Source organism: Pristiophorus japonicus, chromosome 14 (assembly GCF_044704955.1).
Source record: "Pristiophorus japonicus isolate sPriJap1 chromosome 14, sPriJap1.hap1, whole genome shotgun sequence".
Classification (NCBI taxonomy): Eukaryota; Metazoa; Chordata; class Chondrichthyes; family Pristiophoridae; genus Pristiophorus; species Pristiophorus japonicus.
The window spans coordinates 173,198,274-173,208,602 of record NC_091990.1 but is presented as its reverse complement, the minus strand read 5'-3'; the positions used below and the strand labels follow the sequence as shown (position 1 = coordinate 173,208,602).

The 10,329-nt window shown below is 43.6% G+C and overlaps 1 protein-coding gene across 1 annotated transcript in view; it reads right to left on the bottom strand.

The window, feature by feature from the left end:
- Positions 1-2,950: 2,950 nt before the first annotated feature.
- The window catches only part of eps8l2 (EPS8 signaling adaptor L2), a 257,881-nt gene continuing 250,502 nt past the window's right edge, over positions 2,951-10,329 (bottom strand). The window contains exons 19-20 of the mRNA XM_070899849.1: positions 8,777-8,909; positions 2,951-6,610 (exon numbers count right to left, since the gene is read on the bottom strand). Of these exons, the coding sequence (XP_070755950.1) occupies positions 6,539-6,610; positions 8,777-8,909 (205 nt within the window). The 3' untranslated portion in view covers positions 2,951-6,538. The remainder of the gene's footprint in view (positions 6,611-8,776; positions 8,910-10,329) is intronic.

The following is a 10,329-nucleotide window of genomic DNA, read 5'->3' as shown; positions in this document are numbered from 1 at the left end:
ATCAGCCATGACTAGAGAACAGTCTTGAGGGGTTAAATGACCTACTCCTATTCCTACTTCTCCGTTAGTCTCATGCTCTGTATCCAAGAGTGCAGGAAAATATATTGTATGTAGCCAAATGACAAAGTGTGAAGGAGGAAGAATGTTTTTTTGCAGGAACCTAAACTGATTGAACTTGCAGTTTTTAAGATGTGAAATAGTTTAAGATTTGTCATAATAGTTGGACAGCAGCATAAACCCCCCAAACAAATTAACCATCCATTTGTTTATCTCACGACCACAAATTAGTTTAAAAGAAAAAAATACAAATTTCTGATATTTTTTAAATTTCATTTATTCATTTTACAATAATAATGTGTTCACATGAAAAGACTAGAATGTTCTATAAATCAGTACTACTTAAAAAAAAAAGTTCCCAGTTTTGAAAAATCAACTTGGTCTAACTACTGCACAATTCTCTTCACTCCTCCATAATTTACCACTGGGAAACCGCACAGTCCATTTTACACAAAGCTAACGTTTATTTTTCTTTCCTTTTCCTGACAAAGTGTTTTTGTACAAAGCACAGAACAATATTTTCCACAGAGCTTACAAGTCAAATTATTTATTTTATTACGAATAAAATGTCAGAAAATTAAGCAATGGAATTTTGACGTTAAAGTGTGTTAGATCAAAGCCAGTCTTGGTGTTGCAATAAGTGTTGGATGCATACATATAGGAGACCAGAAAATCGTATGGAGCTCAGCTTTTTATTTGCTTAAAATCAAATTTTTATGGCCCAGTTGGCAGGCTATTTCCAGCTATTTCCCACAGTGGTTACCCCATATTTCCACATTACAGTGACCAACTGACAGCCCAGTTTGGACAGACAGCAGCAAAATCATCTGCATAAAGTTTGCAGGCACCTTTCAGATTTTTATAAGGCTCTGTGATAAATAATAGTGCGTGGTGATCATTAGGGCAACTGATTCGTCATCGTTTAGAAATCAGAATTTTCACTGCCTTCCGCATTTTCCATGTAAGACTCCGGCAAATCTCACTACAAGTAGTAAGTGCAGAAATTTGCAGGATTTATTATGGGATGTCACGCCAGGCTGTGACAAACCACTTGTGCTAATGTTGATATTGGTGAAATCTGTCGACATTAGCAATTACTAAGAATACTGGTCACTGTGATATCACCATGATCCTTCTCATATGTATATATTAAAAAACTGCAAGAAAAGAATAAGCCAAATCAGTAAACAATAGAAGGGTAATTCTGCAACCCCACCCTCCCAGTGGGGAGTTGCACCTATACAAGCGTAGGTCAGGGAATCGAGGTTATAATCATGGAATTACCCCTTGTATTCCAGTTCTCTGATTTGATTCAAAATAAATCTTAATGAAGCCATTGCACAGCCGGACGTGAGGTGGGGCAATACTTTCTTATGTCAGTAAGTGATGGCACCACACACATCTGCATCTGTCTTCCCTGACAGAGAGGACTTGTCAACGCATCCAACATGGATTCTATGACCACTGGCCTTGGGGAACTGTTTGGAGACAACTTTTTGGCAACCGAGAGCTTTGATGTACCATCTCTCAGGATCTAATACCATCACGTTTACCTTCCTTCATAAGTAGGGAGCTAGAATTGGTCTTCATGATTATGGGGTTATGGGGAGCGAGCAGGGAAGTGGACCTGAGTCCATGATCGGATCAGCCATGATTGTATTAAATGGCGGAGCAGGCTCAAGGGGCCGTATGGCCTACTCCTGCTCCTATTTCTTATGTTCTTATGATACTATCATCTCTTAGGGTGACAACACATGAGACTTTTATAGCGAGCCCCCTCCGGTTCTTGCTGACGTTAATGTCAGACTGCCCGTGCAACGGCAGTAATGATGCAATCTTTCAAAGAGTCTTCCCGGCACTCAGAAGCCCTAGGAGGACTACCTTGGTCCCAAGGGGCTCTTGATACCACAGCGTAGCCAAGAATCACTGGTGTCTCTGGTCTTCAGGTAGCACCACGGCCCAGCATGAGGCTAGTTTTAATAACAGCGCCAAAGTGAAGCAGAGGTAGGCACAGTGGTGAAAAGGAAGACTTGTAAATATATATGCACACTGTAAAACCACTTTATGATGCGAAGTTCAGTTTTGTGAGGTATGTCTGTTCTTTGTTCAGTATTTATGTTTGAAAGGATGTTTAGAGAACAGTTTGCAATGGGACGCAGAATTCCTTCTATGTCTCTTTAAGCAGACACTCTTGAGAGCGCAGCGTGACCTGGTGGCTCTGGTGGAAGAGCACCTCCTAGTTGGTTGTCTTCTCCTGTGATGTAGCCTCGAGTGTGCCTCTCATTTCCTTGTTCTCTTGTACCTGTTCGGCCTATGCCATAAGGACATATGGGAATAGCCATAATGAACATGATGGGAAAGGCTCCAATACAGAAGGGTGGGAAGAAAAAAAGATTTCCCTATTGTAAGTGCTGAATGCAGCTGCATAATCCCCAGAAAACAGATTTTCCTAACTGTTCCACCTGAAGCTGATGTTTCATATAGAGTTTGTGGACAATCAATATCTGTGAACTCAAGCACTTCCTGGTTTAAGGTAACATATCCCTCTTTTCTTCAGGCTTAAGTCAGATGTAATTCTAGAGTAAATGACACTATTTTGGGGACTGGACTTTTGGCTCTCATTATCCTGTTATTTGTCCACATGCACCACTTTGGAGGTGGGCGCAGCAGCCAGTTCTACTGGAATTTATTAAGTATTTCCCCAAACCAGAACTACACAAATTCTGCCCCCAAAAAGATCACAGAACTTCAGGCCCTATGTCCTTGGATCCTCCATCCGTGTCCCAGTTGCTAAAAAAGAACATAAGAATTAGGAGCAGGAGTAGGCCATACGGCCCCCTAAAGCCTGCTCCGCCATTCAGTAAGATCATGGCTGATCAATAGATAGCCTAGATACTAGAAGATCCCAGGTCCAATTCCCATTTTGTAATGAGTTAGCCATTCTCAACTGGAGCTGCGGTTACTGCGCTCTATTTGGGCTTAGCGCCCTAGTGTGTGAATATTGGGCAAGGACAACATTGGGTTTAGCTATGACACTCTCCACAGTGGAGTAACTAGAGCATACTCAGGCCAGGATTATCCACTTCAGGGTAGAGTTCCATTACAGCTCGACTTCCCTGGTTCAAGGCCCATCAAACAATCACTGCAGGCATCCGGCAGGATTCCTGCCGTCAAGACAGTGCCCATCAGTGGAAAGGAGGAAATGCTAGCAGTATTGCACTGTGACAGCGGCTACAGCACTTGAAGAGGTGCGGACAGAGTTAAAAGGGAAGAAGTGTCCTGAAGACTGATGGAGATGCCAAGGCCACCAAAGGTAAGTAATGGGGGGGGCCCAACTGACGGCTTCTACAAGGCCCTCTTGCTCTGTTAGGGAACCCAGGCCTATTACTGCGGCCTACAGGGGTCTACTGCCATGTTCCACATGCAACAGGAGGGCAAGAAGTATGGGCAGAGTGGAGGAAAATCCTGGTCAGGGCAATGAGGAGGTGAAAGGCCTCACCTCATCATTTTCTGCCACGATCTCATTCAATTTTGGTTGGGATTGCAGAGAATTGCCTTAATGACTAGGCTCATAGTTGGGTCAGAGAACAGCAAAATCTTCAGGAGAGGAGGGGAAAAATACTTGTTAAATAAAGAAGCAAGATAAATACTGCTTTAATGTTCCATTACTTCAGGAGGACACGTTATTTTGGAAAAGATTATATAGTTGGGGGAAATTTGTTTATAATCGAGATAAGTGAAGTCAGACCTGGGAATGAGAAATAGTTGTATCGTTATCCACCGGCAGCTAACATTGATTGGCAGAAATACTGTGGGTTAGAAACGGAACAAAGCTTCTACTGCAGTACTGCAAAACATTGTGCCCTAACCCACTCTGAGCAGTGTATTACTTCCAATTCTTACAACCTTGCCCTCTGATTGGGGACCAAATTACTAGCAGTAATTTGTACTGCTGTCTCTCGTCCAATGGGAACTGACTGGCAACTTCTCAAACTCATTCGCTTATTAACCCATCACACAGTAATTCATTTAAACCTGGAGCCCAGACATAAAAGGAGAGGCAAAAAAATTGGCATGAGACAAAGTGGGGCATCATCCTTCATATTGATGCTGAATTATTTGCTAACATTAGCAAACAGATGCCATTATATCCTAATTCTAATCAATTAGTCTCACAGTCCCCATCCATGATGTTAATTTTAATTCAGAATCATATATATACATTCTCACATTAAAATTATTTTTGGAAAACATATTTTAGGATCTAGTTCCCTTATTGCTAAATATTAGGATCTAATTCTCTTATTGCTAAATCTGTTTATTACTACTGATGCCTCTCTCCATGGGCTAATTCTGATCAGCGTTATGTGGCTTCTGGTTGTGAGTTACATACCAGTACTGTATTGGTACTTACTGCTAGGGTCCCACTGTGCTGTATGGTAGCATGCTAGACAGGAGCTCCTGTATGGGTGGCTGTTGGACATGGATCTGGTGTCACTCGATATGGGTGCCCGTTGACTGTGAACCCATGTCAATTTGACATGGGTTCACAGTGGGATATGGACCGTGTGTCAATTTTAAAATGCGGGGTTGTTGAATCTGGATCGAGTGTCTTACTTTAAGGGTGGATATTGATATGGACCTTATGTGTGTTCTATATGACTGCCTGTAGATCCATTGTCAATTCTTATTGTGCCTGTTAGATACGTCACTATGGATCTTGTGCTATGCAAATGCAGTATAATGTAGATAAATGTGAGGTTATCTACTTTGGTGGCAAAAACAGGAAGGCAGAATATTATCTGAATGGTGATAGATTAGGAAAAGGGGAGGTGCAATGAGACCTGGATGTCATGGTATATGAGTCATTGAAAGTTGGCATGCAGGTACAGCAGGCAGTAATGTTGGCCTTCATAGCGAGAGGATTTGAGTATAGGAGCAAGGAGGTCTTGCTGCAGTTGTACAGGGCCTTGGTGAGGCCACACCTTGAATATTGTGTACAGTTTTGGTCTCCTAATCTGAGGAAGGACAATCTTGCTATTGAGGGAGTGCAGCGAAGGTTCACCAACTGATTCCTGGGATGGCAGGACTGACATATGAAGAAAGACCGGATCAACTAGGCTTATATTCATTGGAATTTAGAAGAATGAGAGGGGATCTCATAGAAACATATAAAATTCTGACGGGATTGGACAGGTTAGATGTAGGAAGAATGTTCCCGATGTTGGGGAAGTCCAGAACCAGGGGTCACTTTCTAAGGATAATGGGTAAGCCATTTAGTACCGAGATGAGGAGAAACTTCCTCACTCAGAGAATTGTGAACCTGTGGAATTCTCTACCACAGAAAGTTGTTGAGGCTAGTTCGTTAGATATGTTCAAAAGGGGGTTAGATGTGGCCCTTATGGCTAAAGGGATCAAGGGGTATGGAGAGAAAGCAGGAATAGGGTACTGAAGTTGCATGATCAGCCATGATCATATTGAATGGTGGTGCAGGCTCGAAGGGCCGAATGGCCTACTCCTGCACCTATTTTCTATGTTTCTATTATATGGATGCTTGTTGGATGTGGACCTCATATCAATAATGGGTGTCTGTTGGATGTCGACCTAGTGTCATTATTGTGTGGGTACCTGTAGCAGTGGACTTTGTGTCAGTACTGTATGGGTGCCTGTTGGATATGGAACTTATGCCAGTAATATGTAGGTGCCTGTTGGATGTGAGAAAACTTATTATCGATGAAAGTTTAAAAAGCCCAATCAAGAACAATTCCAGAATGAAGGGGCCATTATTATTTGTGTAAGTAAAAGAAAGCTTATTTTATCCTATTGTACATTTTGTATAATTCTTAAACAGCAGAACTTATACATTAGTTCTGCAATATATAATGAGTCCTTAATTATATATATAACATTATTGCTAGAAATTACTGTTGGCGATATTAGTGGACAAATGTTTAATCATTAGTAGGATACTCCATCTCTATTTTAGCAGAGTTGTCAACCCATTTATTTTACTGTCTCCACTAAAATAGCAGACAAAGGAATGTTACATGAATGCAGTCAGCATTTGTCCATTAATATTGCCTGCAGCAGTTTCTAGGCGGATCTGTATGGGTCAGGAGCTGGCTGCAGGGACTACCATTTTGCTGTTCTACTAGTAGTTAGCAAATTACATTTATACTGTGTTCGCTTGGCTTCAGGTTTTGGCAACAACATTCCACAAACATCCACTGCAATAGCTACATGCATATATATATATTTCGATATGTATATGGTGTGCATAGTAATACTTCATGCTAACTACAAGACTGTCTGAAAGCCATGCAGGTTCTGAATAGGAATTTCCTTTAGAAACAACATGAAGAAAATCCACAAAACAATCAATGTTTGTTATTAATTCCATAAAAGAGACCCCCCCCCCCATTTATACATATTTTATTTATTTGTTTTATTGTCCAGTCGCAAAGCAAACTGTGGTGAGATTCTATTGATTGGAATCAATCCTCTCTTGTCTTCGTTTCATGATTTCTTCCAGCTCTGTATCACCTCGATGCTTCTATGAATTAGAATATAGAATAAAGTTATCAGGTTATCTTATTTTTTGACAATAATGTGAAAGTATATCATCATCATTATAGGCAGTCTCTCGAAGCGAGGATGACTTGCTTCCACGGCAAAAAAGGATGAGTTCACAGGTGTTTCAATGAAGGACCCGAACTACATCCTGAAGGGTGGAAGATGCCTGTGCGTGTTTTTTTTATATGTGGTGGCCGTTGCACACCAGCCACCACACGGGGCCTTGAAAGGATACAATACTGGTTGGGTTCTGCTGCACACTGAGCCATGGTCCCCATTAGCTCTAAGTCAGTCGGAACTGTTGTTCCCCCGTTGCAATGAATGGAACTGGTTTGGGACAAACACAGCTCTCCCGATAACTAGTCACGGAGCAGTTGAGGGGCAAAAGAGAGTTGAAAGAACTTATTTGCTTTAATCGAAAACAAAATGAATTGATCAGATGGACACCAGTGGAGTCTATTGAATAGAAGCACTATTCTTGGGACTTTCCTTTCCTATTAATGGGGACATTGGGCCAGTCCATGTAATATTGTGATGTTTGGGTGAGTAGCTGAAGCCTTCAATAGGGTTATAGACTGGTTAACATTTCTAGATATCCAGTGTATGAATCATTCAAACCTTTCCTTTAGATTCCAGCCTGTAAATTACTTCTAGGTATTCTAGATGGGAAGGGATTCAATTCCCCGTCTGACCTGGAAATTCATCGATGCAGTCACACCGGGGAGAGGCCGTTCACCTGCACCGTGTGTGGAAAGGTCGGTGATTGGAGCGTGGGCAGACACAGCAGGAGCAGCGAGGGGGGCGAAGGAGCAGCGAGAGACTGTGGAGGGATGTGATCGGGGCCCAGGGGAGGCGTGAGTTCGGGGCCAGGGGCCCAGGGGCAGCATAGGCCAGCCCACACTGCGATATGTGTGTGCACTAAGTCCGTGCAGCAGAACAGGTCTCCAGTTGTCTTGGGTAATCCTTGCCACTGGACCAAGACTTAGCTCTGTCAAGCCCGTGTGGTGGCTGGTGGCATCTTCCACCCCTGACACCTGTGAACTCATCTTTTTTGCCGTGGAAGCAAGTCATCCTCGTTTCGATGATGATGATGAGATAAAGTATCTGCCCTATTCAAGTAGATGCTGATTGCAGTGATCTTTGCCTCCTTTAAATACACTAAGCCAGTATTTGCATGGGTACTGCTGGCACCAACAGAACTGATGCCAGAAAAAAATGCCACAGGCAAAAACAGTGAGAGATCCAGCAGGTCCACTCAGCCCACTTTCCAAACCCTTCCACCCCAGTACTGCCATTAAGCTAGGAGAAAATTCTGCTTTGTGTATCTTTTTTCTATATGTCAGCTGGATGAAGAAGGATAAAAGCAAATGCTGAGGTGCAGAGGGACCTGGGGGTCCTTGTGCATGAATCCCAAAATGTTAGTTTGCAGGTGCAGCAGGTAATCAGGAAGGCGACTGGAATATTGGCCTTCATTGCGAGAGGGATGGAGTACAAAAGCAGGGAGGTCCTGCTGCAACTGTATAGGGTATTGGTGAGGCCGCACCTGGAGTACTGCGTGCAGTTTTGGTCACCTTGCTTAAGGAAGGATATACTGGCTTTGGAGGGAGTACAGAGATGATTCACTCGGCTGATTCGGGAGATGAGGGGGTTACCTTATGATGATAGATTGAGTAGACTGGGTCTTTACTCTTTGGAGTTCAGAAGGATGAGGGGTGATCTTGTAGAAACATTTAAAATAATGAAAGGGATAGACAAGATAGAGGCAGAGAGGTTGTTTCCACTGGTAGGGGAGACTAGAACTAGGGGGCACAGCCTCAAAATACGGGGGAGCCAATTTAAAACCGAGTTGAGAAGGAATTTCTTCTCCCAGAGGGTTGTGAATCTGTGGAATTCTCTGCCCAAGGAAGCAGTTGAGGCTAGCTCATTGAATGTATTCAAGTCACAGATAGATAGATTTTTAACCAATAAGGGAATTAAGGGTTACGGGGAGCGGGCGGGTAAGTGGAGCTGAGTCCACGGCCAGATCAGCCATGATCTTATTGAATGGCGGAGCAAGCTCGAGGGCCTAGATGGCCTACTCCTGTTCCTAATTCTTATGTTCTTATGTTCTTATGACATTAGTAGAAAGCGTCACATTGCTTCTTACATCTAGCTCTGCCTTCTGTACTTGGATTAGACTGTATACGCGGGCACCCTCCTCTCCACACACCATCTTCAGTTCTTCTTTATTAAGGGAAAATATCTGTGCTCCTGTCAGTATGCCCAGACCAGCCACCGTCCTGTGAAAAAAAATAAAGAAGTTCAGAGTTAAGGGATCTGTGCACTTTCCTTAAATTGAGAAACCTGGGCCTGCAGTGCAGGACACACCAAAGCCAAAGAAGCGTGGGAGAGTTGATGCCACTCCTCTCATTTCCTCGTGGATCTGAAGAGATCGCAAAGTCTCTGTTTAAAGAATGGATTCAGTTGAGAATATTTTGTGGACTTTATGGGAGTTTTTTTGAGGGTATTTTTCCATGTGATGGGATCACCCTGTGCAGAGAGATGGCACGATAGTTGGCTCTGACAAAAGAACGGTCAATCATCCAGAATGTACGGGTTCACCTGCCAGTCCTAGCTAAAAGAAGGGGGCCATAAGGATAAAGTCCTTACACGACAGTATGAAACCACACGAGGCACATTCTGGGGACAAGGTCACTCTGTGACCTTAACTCTTTATTCACAGGACTCCAGAGACCATGAGCCTGCGTGGGACCTCCCTTTTTATACCTGTGTGATCAGGTAAGGAGTGTCTCCCACAAGTTCACCCTTTATGGTTGTAATGTCCTTACACACTACTATAAATTTTCAAGAGGCATATTCTGCAGACAAGGCCACTCTGTGACCCGAACCTTTATTCACAGGACCAAGAAGTGATGACCCTGCGTGGGACCTCCCTTTATATACCTGGATGACCAGGTGAGGAGTGTCTCCCACAAGTTCACCCTCTGTGGTCAAGGTGTGCATTTCTTAGGTATATACAGTATGCATTGTTGTTACATGAAGGTTACAGTTACATGAAGGTTACATACATCACCTCCCCCCTCCCCCGCCTCCAATATGGGGTCAAAGATGAAGTCTTTCAGGCGGTCAACACTCTCTCGTGGAGCGCCGCAGTTGGGGCTCTGGTTTTTGAGCCTTGGCATGCGTCTCTGTCACCTGTGGTGATTCCGGCTTGTCCGGGCTGGCCGCAGGGACTGTGCATGCTGCTGAATGTTCTTGTTGCTCGTTCACTGGCGGTGGTGTGGGCAACATCTCATGATCTTCCTCAGGTTCCTCAGTGTCCATGCTGAACCTTTTTTTTTTACTTGGTCCAGATGCTTGCGGCATATCTGTATATTGTTAAGTCTGGATACTATGACCCTATTCCCCTCTTTGCCAATTACAGTACCCTCAAGCCACTTGGGCCCCAAAGCGTGATTAAGAACAAATACAGGGTCATCGATTTCTATACATCTCCCCTTTGAGTTACGGTCATGGCACTCATTTTGGGACTGGCGCTTGCCCTCAACAATGTCTGACAGGACTGGATGAATGAGGGACAGCCGAGTTTTAAGTGTATGTTTCATGAGTAGTTCCGTGGGCGGGACTCCCGTGAGCAAATGCGGTTGGGACCTATAGGCCAGCAGAAGGCGTGATAGGCGGCATTGAAGGGAGGGTCCT